The sequence below is a fragment of the Cyrtonyx montezumae genome, unplaced genomic scaffold (assembly GCF_038088225.1).
Source record: "Cyrtonyx montezumae isolate F1298 unplaced genomic scaffold, pur_monq_1.0 scaffold_10, whole genome shotgun sequence".
In the NCBI taxonomy this organism is placed as follows: Eukaryota; Metazoa; Chordata; class Aves; order Galliformes; family Odontophoridae; genus Cyrtonyx; species Cyrtonyx montezumae.
In genome coordinates this window covers 6,078,906-6,091,510 of record NW_027071826.1, presented here as the reverse complement: position 1 = coordinate 6,091,510, position 12,605 = coordinate 6,078,906, and the positions used below count along the sequence as shown (strand labels likewise).

The following is a 12,605-nucleotide window of genomic DNA, read 5'->3' as shown; positions in this document are numbered from 1 at the left end:
TTTCTTTTCATTTAGGGCTCCATTCAGGAAAAATATTACTGATCAAATCTTTGTTTCAGACAGCATGGCATATGAGCACTGAGCTGGAATAGAATTTATGATGTGTTTCTGTAACGTCAGTTACAGTGTGTTTTATGATGCTGTAGTGAGGGATGGAGAGAGGACTTCTCAAACGTTTTCTCCTGACTTCAGACTTAAGCAACTTAGTACTTTATTTTCTAAAAGTTACTTCAAATATAAATATAAATCAGAACTTTCTTGAAGCCTGTTACTTCCAATTAATTGTGTATTCAAAGTTTCCTTGTTCTGGATTGCCAGTTATTATTCTCTGACCTGTTCAGACCTTACTGTTCATTCCTTGTGGTGGTACCAGAACTGCCTTGTCTATCTCTCCATTTGTTTTCAATGAACTTACACTTAACCGTAATTACCTGGAGAAGATTTTGTCACAGTTGTGCCCATCTGATACACCAACATTGAGCTTAGAGGTTTCTGCAGTTGAAATAGCATCTTTCATTTTGGCATTTCAACATGTTCCAGGGGATTTTAGATTTGTTGCTGATGAGTGGATTTCAGTGATTTGTTGAGTTGATTTCTGGCACTTGGTTATTCAGATTGTACATCCTGGGGAAGGACTGTTTGACTTCTGTGTTTGTTTGGTGAGGATCCTGGAAGGGACTCTCTTGGAAGACTGTGGAACGTGTAATAGAGGAGATCTGTCATGGCAGAACTTTCCAGAATATTAGAGTTCAGGTTGCTGTACAGAAACATCGGGGCTTGGAGGCATTCCTAATCGGTGGAAGATGGTAGTCAGCATTGATCAGCACTCATTTGAGTTGGCTGTGGAAGAGGAGTTGTCGAGGGCTGTGCAGAGGCTGGCAGGGATATCCTATGGCTGGATGAGCCAGCAGAGGTCAGAAGGGAAGTGATTCATCGATTGAGCTGGAGGTATTTTGGCACTGTGCTTGGGCCCAGGGACAAATGCTAAATAGCTACCTTATGTCTATGTGAGAAAAATTATTATTCCCTGATCTGGTGTATCGTTTTCCCATCGCTGTGTGATGGCTGTCAGTCTCTTGAACAGCTGGGCAGTTCATGCATGGAGGAACTTGTTGCCTTCAGTTCTCCCTTAGGGGTTTGTGAACATTAGCCACCCAGAGGCTACTGATCTAGATAGCATGCTGTAAATTGACACTGCATGTAAATGAGTTCTCATGCTGTGTTGTGGTGATTAATGTAACTGTAATGGCACACATTATCTTTTAAAATTATGATTACCCCAGGAATCATTTGAAGATAACCTGTTCTGTCTGTTTTCCTCAGGAGAATGACTGCATTTGGGCTCCATATAACTTATCTTTATTCCCAATGCCAAAAGAAGAAAATTGCAGAGAGCAAGCTATATGAGAATTCTACCTCACATTGCATTCTCTGTTCTATGTTCTTATGCAAAAAAAACCTTGATATAGAGAGCCTGCTTTGACAGGGAGGTTGCACTCGATGATCTCTAGAGGTCCCTTCCAACCCCTACAATTCTGTGATTCTGTGACTTTAATTTTTTTATTATTATTATTTTTAAATACACACTGCTGAGGTCATTCTGGTTTTGTTATGAGCTTAAGATTCAAGTGTCAGTCCTGGCACTTAACACTTACATTGTTGCTGAAATCTTCATTCTTCCATCATGCTGCTACAGTAACTGCGTGAAACTTGGATCAACTTCATTGAAATCTCACAGGAATTAGAGTTCAATTAGTTTGTTGTTCTGGCAGTGCGTATTTTTCCTTGCAGGTTTTGCTTGTGCCATATCTTGGCATTTGTTCTTGTTTTAAAACTTAACATCTGATAAAGACTTACGTTTTCTTGGATTTTTTTGTACAAATTTCATTAATTGAAATTTGCAGAAGTATTTCATTTTCTTCTTTCGAAAGAAGTTTAACGCAGAATAAAATCTGCAGACTGCTTTTGATTTTGCTAGTTCCCTGTTTGGGACCAAATGCTGAGGAAGCATTAACCAAAAATGCTTTGGTAAGTATTGCAGAATCCCAGGTGTTCAGATGGAAGGCACCAGTAGGTGCCTTTTCCCCTTTATGCTTGGGAATCCTTCGGGCTCTGTTTCTTCTACTGCCTCGTGCTCTGATAAGGATCTCTGTCCTGTTATTACTGATCTCTTTCCTCTTCTGCCTGCTCTTCCACCTCAGGGATGCTAGAAGGATGGGGTAAGGAATCCCCGAGGCAGAACAGATTGTTATATGTGTATATTCCGGAAGTATGTGCTTGACTTCCAGAAGTCTTTTTAGGTGGGGTTGAGAAGGGGTGGCTTTAGGGAGGTGGAGGACTTGGGAAAAGGAGGAAAGAGAACATCTCCTGCTGAGAATTAGGTATCGTTTGCAGGTGTGCATAGAGAACAGAGTTCAGTCCCTTTAAGGGGAGGCTGGTAGGTGCTGTCTTATTAGGGTTGAAAGCCTGGCGACTTGACAACACGAGATTTCCATACGCTGAAGGGTTCTGCCAAGGTGTTTTGCTGTAACTGTAGCGAAATGCTCCCTCTTGTGGCAAACAGAAGAAGTCCAACTACAAAAGCCATACGACCACTTCTATCTGTGCTCGCCGGTTTGTCATATGTACTCTTCAACTAGCCAATACTTTCGTTTTCCGCTGGTATTCAGTGAATGTTCCATGCCACTATGTACTGTATGTGCTTTCCTACAGTTTTCTGTTGTTTCATCTTATTTACACAGTGCCCAGTTCTCTTTGGTTTGCCTTGCAAGTTCTGAAATTTCACTCTGACTCAGTCTGTTTTCATCGGTGTCTGGATTGTATTTAAACTCTTGGCTTTAATGTGTCTTCTCATGTTAAGCTGCCAACATACTGAAGACTTGCCTTACAGGCTAACTATAAAATATTTACAGTTATAGAAGGCTGGAAAAATAAATCAGGGTGTTGAAGAGTGTACTAGTTTTGTTGCTTAAATAGGTTAATTTGTCTGAACTGCTACGCAGGGGTCATGTATAGACAGGATTAGGAGATAATATGCTGCCTTTCCCAGCTGTTTGATTAACCAGCTTAGAGATGGGTCAAATACAGTAGCAGAGTGCAAGGAAGGCACTACAACACCTTTAAAGTGCAGGAGAGGCCCTGCAGCATGTTTACAGTTTATAAGATGTGCTGCATAATAAACAGTACACTCCATTCAGCACTGTAATTAACCTGGGAGAATACTCTGGTTCAGTCTTTGCTGATAGCACGAGCCTCACAAAGCCAAGCACTCTGAGCAAAGTACCTCTAAATAAGATTAAGCAAAGTGAAGCGACCGTGAAATAAAATACGGGCTGAGTGACAAGCAAATAGTATTTGTTGCCTGCATTTAGTACCAAGTTGTGAACTTGATGCAAAGTGACCAGGCATATACTGTGTGAGGAACACAGCAACTAAAGAAAGTGTTGACAGATGAGAACTTCAGCAGATATCATTAATGCAGGGGAAAATGAAGTATACGAAAATCCTTGTCAGTGCATACTGATGGCCATGCTGCTGACCTAGCAGACTTCAATGGCCACCAGAACAGGGAATAAGAGTGGGCTCATCTGAAGCGTGGGGAAATCAGCAGTGATGGCTCACTGGGCAGTGCTGGGATGTCACTAGAAAGAAGCAAAGAGATCTGAAGAAGGTAAAGTGCCAAGGTTGGTGGTAGGTTTGTGAAGTGGTAGGTTCCTTTGACCTCCACCTATTGTTCAAGAGCTTTGTCAGACAGTAAGCAATAGAAATACTGCTTATTTGATGAGGATGCATAGAGTAGCCATAGAAGTACAGAGGCCTGTAATCTAGTACCTGCTTGAAAAACAGATCTCATTCTTTCTTTCACTTTCCAGGTATCTTGCAATATCTTCAGAACTCTCCCACCTAGTGACAGCAATGAATTTGATCCAGAAGAAGATGAGCCCACCTTGGAGGCGTCGTGGCCACATCTACAGGTTTTTGACCATTTATTTCAAAATAAATGCTTACCATTGCTTAATATATCTAATTTTCTAATATATCTTCTTTTAACCTATGAATGAGAACTAGCATATGAGGTATTACACCAGAATTCGATTTCTGCTTTACTAATGTTGTCATTGGCTATATCAGAGTATCCACAAAGATAGGAGAGTACTACATGAGTCTGGGAGCTGTTAGAACTTTATTTCAAAACTGGATTGATGGTGTCTCTTGTAGTCCTGTTTTCCTTCGTTAATTAATTCTTTTTTCCACATTGCTCTGGTACACAATAATAATAGTACATCCAGCAGTTTTGTTTTACTGAGCATAGTTCACTTTCACATGAAAGCACACAGGAGTTTACTGTGGATCAGAAACACAAGTGAGAATCTGTATCTATATCTCTCTTCCTCATCCTGAATTGAAGTTTGCTTTCAGGTGTTTGTAGCAAAGTGCATGGTCACTGCTCTCATTACTTCCTCTGTATCTCAACTATCAATTTTGTATTTTGAACAAAAACCATAATCTTGGAGAAAAACAACATAAGTAACGCTATTGCAGTAAATTCCTTTAAAATAATTTTCCTATAGAATTCCTATAGAAAAAACATTTTCCTATAGAAAATGTGACTGCAGATCTTGACTTTGTTAGTCAGGACTATGACTTATGCTACAGATAAATTTAGAAGAAGTTTGGCAGAGAAACAGTTTGTGGAGTCTAGGATCTGTGAGCAAAGCAGCGCAATTGATCTCAGCTTGAAATGAGTATTTTATTTAACAGTTGGATGCACATCTTTGCCTGTGAGCAGTTTTCACTCTCTTGTTCTCTTAGATTTAGACTCTTTTGAAATGTAGGTTTCATCCCTTATTTATATTAAATTTCACAAAATAAGAATCCTAACATCTTCGTGGAAATTACAAGCAGCAGAGGCACATGACATTCATTGACACTAGCACTGTGTTTTTAAAAGTCATTATTTAAGAAGTAAATGATTTCTTAGCCAGAGGATGACTGACTGTTGTGAGGTACCAAAGTATTTGTCAGAAGTTGATAGGTTTCCTGCTGAATTGATGCTAGTGACGTAAACTGTCACTTTTTCCACAATATTTCTCAGCCCCTTTCCATGGTTCTGATTTTTGATTATTGCCTTTTACAAGAGCTTAGAGAACGCTGACATAAAGCAGCAGCAGTGTTGCAGCATAATGGTGTTTGTAATGGCTATCACAGTGCCTCTTTCACTTCCTTCTGGCCAGTGTTTTTTGCACTTCTTTTTATATATTAAATGAAAGATCTGTTGCTATTGCACTGAATAATTTAGGCAGAACAGGAATTGAATGAAAGCAAGCAGGTTTTTCTCTGTCCTTGATGCTAATCTTTTCAGTAAGTCAGAAAGTCCTGATTAAATTCCATTTTCTATTTTTTCTGTGTTTCAAGTTGTCAAAGAAAGCAACTCTGAGCATTTTCTAATTTAATATTCCTATTTGTTTCACCAGTTCTTTCAGAATTGTATTTTTTTTATTTGATATGACATAAGCAGTTCAGAGGGCAGTTTAAATGAGCTTTCCAATTACCCTAGTTAGCTTTACAAGATGATAACAAGCATTACAAGATGGCAGTGTCTGTACTTGGTGATTAGATATCTCTGACTGGAGTTAAATAAGCAAAACTAACTTAGAAAACTGTCATATTTATTTAATTGAAACAGTTAAGGTGGCAGTTTGCTAAAGGAGGAAAATATTTTTCCTTTTCTCATCCTTTTGCTTTATGGAAAAATAAGTATTTTATTTTATATGGAATGAATCTATGAAACACTTAGAAATATAAACAATAATAAAGACATAAACTAAAGCATTGTTTTTCATTTTGCAGCTTGTATATGAGTTTTTCATACGATTTTTGGAAAGCCAAGAATTTCAGCCCAGCATTGCCAAAAAGTACATAGATCAGAAATTTGTATTGCAGGTAAGCCAGTATGGTTTCTTTAAGGCTTTACTTTGCTTCTGAAAAAAAGTTGCTTTGAAACTGTTTTGTAGGATTTGAAAGTATAACATTTATTACAACAGAAAATGCTCAGTGAGCATTTACAGTGGAGGTGTCAAACTACACAAATGGTAAGTATGTTGGTCTCTGTTGCTATAGACATTTACAGTGCCCGATTTGGCCTCTGTTTCAATACATTAATCAAAATATGTAGGTTACTCCAGAAGTAATGCCTCTTTTTTGTTGCCAGGGAAACTACAGCAACTAAAATGAGCACAGTAATGCCATTTGAGAGGGCAGATTCCCAGCTACAAAACACTTTATCAACATGGTCATTGAAATTAGCTATGCATTTCCACCAGCAATGAATGAAAGCCCTCATGATGTGCTTTTAAAAATAAAAAACAAGGAAGCAAAAACCCAGCATAAATTTGCACCAGTGGAGATCACCCACTGTTTCACAGTTCTGACAGCATCATTGCTAGGAAAATGTTGCCCGTGCAGTCTTTCATCAGAGCAAATGGGTGGAAGTCAGAAGTTGCCAAAGCTGTCTGTGTGGTGGGTGTGGTAGGACAGTCCAGTGAAAACTGATACCGTGCTTCATGGTCTTCAAACTGCTGTGGAGCCTGGCATTGCAGGAGAAAGGTTGTCTTCTTTTCTGGCCTAATTGTGGAAGTGTGAGCCTTTGGTGTAATCAGTCAGAGTTCATGGTTTGTCTGAGTTCCAGGAAATCCAGAAAGATCACTCATATTTTCTCTGTACTTGCTGAGGGCTGCATCTTGAACAGCTTCTTCAATAGGAAATACGCATCTTGCCACTTCTTAGGTTGCATTTTTGACTCAGTCTTGTAGTGGTGGCAGTACATCGCTCGTAATGGTGCAATTCCTGAAAACAGTCACCTTGAGCCTCCTACTGGTTCTGTAGTTCCTGACAAACTTCCTCATGGTGTGTGTTCTTTCTGTTCCTGTGTGAGGACTTGTGGGACCCACCTCATGCAAACTTTGCAGTATTCCAACATTGCCACCACTGCTTCCAACACATTGAAACTGACATTCACCCCCGTACAGTTTCCTGATGGTAATCAGCTAATTTGTGGTGGTGAGCTGCTCAAGATGCTCTTGTGTGGTGTGACAGTTGTGTATGGCTGTCTGGAATGTGGCTTGTCTTTCACATTGCTGTCACCACTGCTGAAATGCACCACCCACCACCTCACTGTACTCACATACACTCCTATTTCTGTGAGCCTTCAGCAGGCATTGCTGAATGCCAGTGAGTGTCATTTTTCCACATAGATGAATTCACTGACACACCTTTGCTTCATACGCCCTTTCATGTCAGAATCCATTCTGTCAGACTGTCCCTGTGCTGCCATCTGTCACATGGCAACAAAATATAATGGGTTATTGATGGAAAGGTTTGACCTCTACTGCTGTACCACTGACATCTGTCTCTGAAGTCATAGACCAACATAATAAAATAGGATGCATTACTTTTGGATCAGCACTTGTATTTGACTTGCTCAAGAGCAAGCTGAAACAGTAACTGTTGAAAAATGAAAGACTTATTCTGAATATGCTGCCATCTAGAGACACTACTTAAACCACAGTTTTAATGTATCATATTACTGATAAAATATTTCTGTTGGAAGGAGAATTTTTTATTCTTTGTTGGAGAGCTGGCAGCAAGGGCAAATATTCACTAACAAGCCTATTCCCAAAGCAGTGTCAAAAACAGTAGCATTGTAGAGCTTGGGGAGGAAGTAAACAAGAAAGCCATATAAAGTTTGAGCTCTGTTAAAAGCACAGAGGAAGAAGTATCAGAAGTAAACAACACTGGCAAGGAATGGTAAGTGCTGTCTTTGACATTTGCTTGTTGTTGCTAACTGGGTGAGGTGGCCTCAGTCAGCGAGGTGACAGATGATTTACACATTTCATCTTCCTCCTCCTTTACTTGAGACCGTAGTAGTTAGTCTCCTCTGCTGAGGAAGTTTGTTCCTGGCCAGAGGCCTGAACAGAGATGGCTGAAGTATGATATTTTCTGGGATAAGGCAGGAAACTTCACGTCTGTGCTCCTTTTGCCTTTTGTCTTCAGCTTTCACCAGTAGGCCTGTTCATGTTTTGTGTTCCTGTGAATTCCTGTAGAACCACAAAATCAGAATCAACTTTATGCTTAATGCAGTTTGTAGCTGGCTTTTGAAATCATGGAAATTTGCAAATTTCCACACTTAGCTGGAAAAGGGAATTTCCTGGGGTTTGAAACTTCAATAAAAGCCCAACTAGAAATGGCTGGGAAAGCCCAGAATTGCTGATGACCTTACTTTCACCTCTGGAGTTTTGTTGTTTTTCTTTTTTTGTGATGCTTAGGCAATAAAAGCAGAGATTTGCTGTCCTTGTCCATTGTTCATATAAGGAATACCTGAAGAATTTAGCTTAGAGAGCAATTTTTATCCTTAAATTTAAGTGATTAGGATAACTCCAAAGTCAGGAGCTTTTCAAGGCATCCAGCCTTATTAAGATCTAGCATCAGGGAATGGGACTAAAACAAGGATTTTCAAGATCCCGTTAGTGTTTATCTACCAAGTTTGAGAGAAGTGTGATATTTTGAAACCTACTTATCTGAAAATGTATGATAAAATGAGATTGAAAGAATTCTAGGAATGCAGAAGCTCTTACCATATGGTTCAGTGATGCATTTTTATATATTGCTTTCCACAGTTAAAAATTAATGTATTTCTATCAAAAGTTTTGCAGAACCTCATATACACGTGCAGAGAGAGATACTTCCCTGTGCATAGGTGTTCTTGTTTGATCTTTAGGAACTTGGGTGTCTGTGCATTTCTTATTGTATTTTTGGTGTGACTGGAGTTAAGAATCTGTGATTACAGATCACTTATACTGGGAACCAGTTTGAGGCTTTTGAAACACCAGACATGCTTTTGTTTTTTGACATTGGCAATACAGTTATGACAGTTTTTATCATCAGCTTTCTCTCTATTGTAATTTGTTTTTGAATGTGGAATGGACTTCAGTGAAGAGTTTCTTAGCAAGAAGTGCCCTGGCAGGGGAAGAGTGAGACAGATGTGGGTGGGTTTTTTTTTTATATAGATGTGTTATTGGCTTTCAGCAGTATGTTTTGATAGAATGTTGTACACTAACAGCGTGTTCGTTCCTAAATCCTCATTGTGTATAGTTTGCAGTGGTTGCTAAGAGGCACTATTGAAATATCTCCACACATATCCGTGTTACTGTAGGTTGCTATTTTGGAGGCTTTATTTCCCTTTTCTGTGTATGTTTAGTGTCAGAGTAGTTACGTAAATCATAGAAGGTCGCACGGCTTGTTCATAAAAATAAGACTTTATTGTTGAAACCTGATAACGAATTGGACAAATCAAAATAAGCATCTTTTTGTTTTAAGTGAGAGACCGAGTCTGGCTTCAGCAATGTTTCCACAGAGGATCTGTATAAAAGAACTGGAAATATTTATATTTTGCTCCTAAAAACAATCCAGTAAGAATATTAAAAACATAAGCGTTTCCAGCTGTTTGCTGTCTTTGGGTGAAATTTGCTATTTGGGGAAAGATGGGGTAAATGTATATTTCTTAAACTGTGGGACTAATTGAACAAAGCAATGTGTTGATAACCTCTAGAGGGCAGCTGACAAACCCCATAGTTTCCTCCTGAAATTCCCATCGTGGATTCTTATTGCAAGGTTAAGATAGAGAAAAATGTCCATCGTGATGAAAAAGCATACATACATGAGTTGTAAACCCAGATATTAGAAAGCAAAATCCCAGAAAGCTTAAAAAAAATCTCTTATAATCTTTTTCTGATTTTCTTCATACTTCTTCACCTTCTTAAAATTGTGCACCAGTTTTACAGAGATAGTGTATGTGCACGTACGTATCTGCTTAAAATAATTAGAATTTATTTGTGGATTGAGAATTATTTTGCTTTCTGCTGTTCCCCTAGTGTTTTTCTGCCAGCATCATAAACATTTTAAGGCCTCTTTGGCAAGCTGCCTTCATTTATTTTTCAAGATATGTACTGCTTGACGGTTACCTGTTTTTTGCATGCAAGATTGATACTTGTTCTTTTTAATACCCGTTATTTCTTTCTTTTCTTTCTTAGTACTTAGAATTGCCAAGAAAGTAATGCATATTAACTTATTTTTAGTAAGTTTTTTCTAATTCGTTTGAAATTTACCAAAATAGCAGATGTTGTGGTGTCAAAAAGATGGAACTGAAAAGATGAGTTGAAACTCATACGTTTGTGGTTGAGGGTTTGAGGGGAATAGACTGAAGAAGTGAGACTGACATTCTTGCTGCTCATTTCATACCTTGGTTCTTAGAGGAAACATTAGAGAGCAGTATTTTGAGATAGATATTTTATAGTACAACACACTGGATATTTTTCTTGTTTGACTGAAAACCACGTAATTATTTTGCTGTTTGAAAATCTAATTTAACAGTTTCAAATAAAAGAAACTTTTTCCTTTCCCTTTTTTTTTTTTTTTAACTGGATATTGCAGTCAGTCCTGATTGATTATTTGATTTGCATTAATTGGTAGATATCCTGTGGCAGCAGCATCCAGTGCTACCACAGGCTGCACTATTGAGTCCACAGTCTTGAAAGCCACGCAGTCTCTAGAAAGGACCTTGTGTTATAAATGAAAATAATTTAGAATATGTGACCTTGATGTGAACTTATGCAATTAAAATGAAGGTATGTTAATTCAGAGTGAGAAAATGAGAATGGTAAGAAATAATTTTGTAGATATGACAGCATTTTTATTTTTTGAGGGGAGAGGGAGGAGGAAGAAGGCAGCATTTTGGAGCTGGTTAATCAGAAGTGTCTTCTTGGAAGATCTTTAAATTTTTATGCTGGAATTTAAGATGAATAAGCAGAGTTTTGTGGTGATGTACAGGGCTTGCAATATACATATATATTTAATAACTGTACTTCTGTACCTTGGGTATTATGGACACTGCATCCTTACGTGCACTTACAGCAATTTAACTGCCACATAGACTTCTGTGTGTCATGCTAGTCAAATGTAAAGTCAATCTACAGTTTAACATCTTTTTTTCTTTAAACACAGTTGTTGGAGCTGTTTGATAGTGAAGACCCTCGAGAACGGGACTACCTAAAAACAGTCTTGCACAGAATTTATGGCAAGTTTCTGGGTCTTAGAGCATTTATCCGAAAACAGATTAATAATATTTTTCTACGGTAAGCTGTGGGAGAGGATATTTTTCTCATATAAATATTGTAGTAAGCTGATACATTACTTATATTTAACTTTTTCTTTTTTTAGATTTGTTTATGAAACTGAACACTTCAATGGCGTAGCTGAGCTGTTGGAAATTTTAGGAAGGTAAATGAGCGTTCATTACCAATACCAAACTTCACTTTTGGACAGGTCAGAGTAATGTCAGATATAGGAGAAGTATTGCTGTAAACCCAGATTTTAAGATATGTGTGCTCATCTTTAAGCCCATGTGCAAATCTCTTTCCTGTCTTTGTCACGAGTTCATACAGGGATGCAAGTAACAGAAGTGTTGGATTGATTTTGTGTGTGTGTGTTACATTTCATCCTTATATACTGCAGATGTTTTAAAGCACAGTAGCAGTGTGAATATCTCAAGCGAACCTAATTATAGTAACCTAATTACCAAAGAACATGTGAATTTGCAGATTACATAGACAAGTTCTCATTTGTTTGGTAGTAGGTTTGTGAAGTTGTTTATATGATGATTCTTAAGTTGAAGCTGAATTATTACCTAGATATGTACTGAACTGGTAATATAAAGGAAGACAGATTTCAGTATCTACTTACAAATAACTTGAGCCTAATACAGGTGCTGACTGCTAAATGATTTTAATGTAGAAAGTTCTTGTTCAGACCTCAAGAATGTTTTCTGTCATGATAACACTAACAAATACTTCTTTTTTGATTTCTAGTATTATCAATGGTTTTGCTTTACCTCTTAAGGCAGAGCATAAACAGTTTCTGGTGAAGGTGCTGATTCCTTTACATACTGTCAGGAGTTTATCACTCTTCCATGCACAGGTAGAAGTTACAAAAATATTTTCTGCTCAGTTAGAATTATATATTTTTTCAGTTACTTTGGAAATTCAGTTGCCTAGTACATAAAAGGTGGGGGGAAACTTCTGTAATGTGGGAAAATACAGTATTATTCATATAATTTTTTTATGACAAATACCTTGCTTTTATTCTGATTAGGTAATGAAAAATGTCACCTAGATCTGTAATATTTTGAACTTTTTCTTTTGTAGTTAAACTTTCTCCAGGTTTCCCTTTCTGTCCTTTCCTTGTTCTCACAAGGCTGCCTTTCCCATTCTGTAATCCCCTTTCCCTGTCCCAAGAGGTTGTTAAGTTTCCTTAGTCCTGTGCTCTCGAGGCTCTTCACTCTGGCAACTTTCTGAATACCAATGCCTTCGCTCTTGCACGATCTTTAATGTGTTTCTTTACTGACTTTATATCACATTTTTGCTCTCCTACGTCCCTTATACATTCAGCTGTCACGATGACACTTCTATTCTGATAAGTAATACCCGCTCCCTTTCTGTCTGATTTTCTGATAGTGCATTCTTTCAAAGCCATGCTTTGAAAGCTAAACATAT

At 38.0% G+C, this 12,605-nt stretch overlaps 1 protein-coding gene across 5 annotated transcripts in view; it reads left to right on the top strand.

Moving 5' to 3' along the window:
* Positions 1-12,605, top strand: part of PPP2R5E (protein phosphatase 2 regulatory subunit B'epsilon) — a 67,669-nt gene that overhangs the window by 45,176 nt on the left and 9,888 nt on the right. For all 5 annotated transcript variants that reach the window (XM_065748932.1, XM_065748916.1, XM_065748924.1 and 2 more), the window contains 5 exons: positions 3,873-3,974; positions 5,851-5,943; positions 11,059-11,189; positions 11,275-11,334; positions 11,922-12,030. In XM_065748932.1, coding sequence (XP_065605004.1) covers positions 3,873-3,974; positions 5,851-5,943; positions 11,059-11,189; positions 11,275-11,334; positions 11,922-12,030 — 495 coding nt within the window. The remainder of the gene's footprint in view (positions 1-3,872; positions 3,975-5,850; positions 5,944-11,058; positions 11,190-11,274; positions 11,335-11,921; positions 12,031-12,605) is intronic.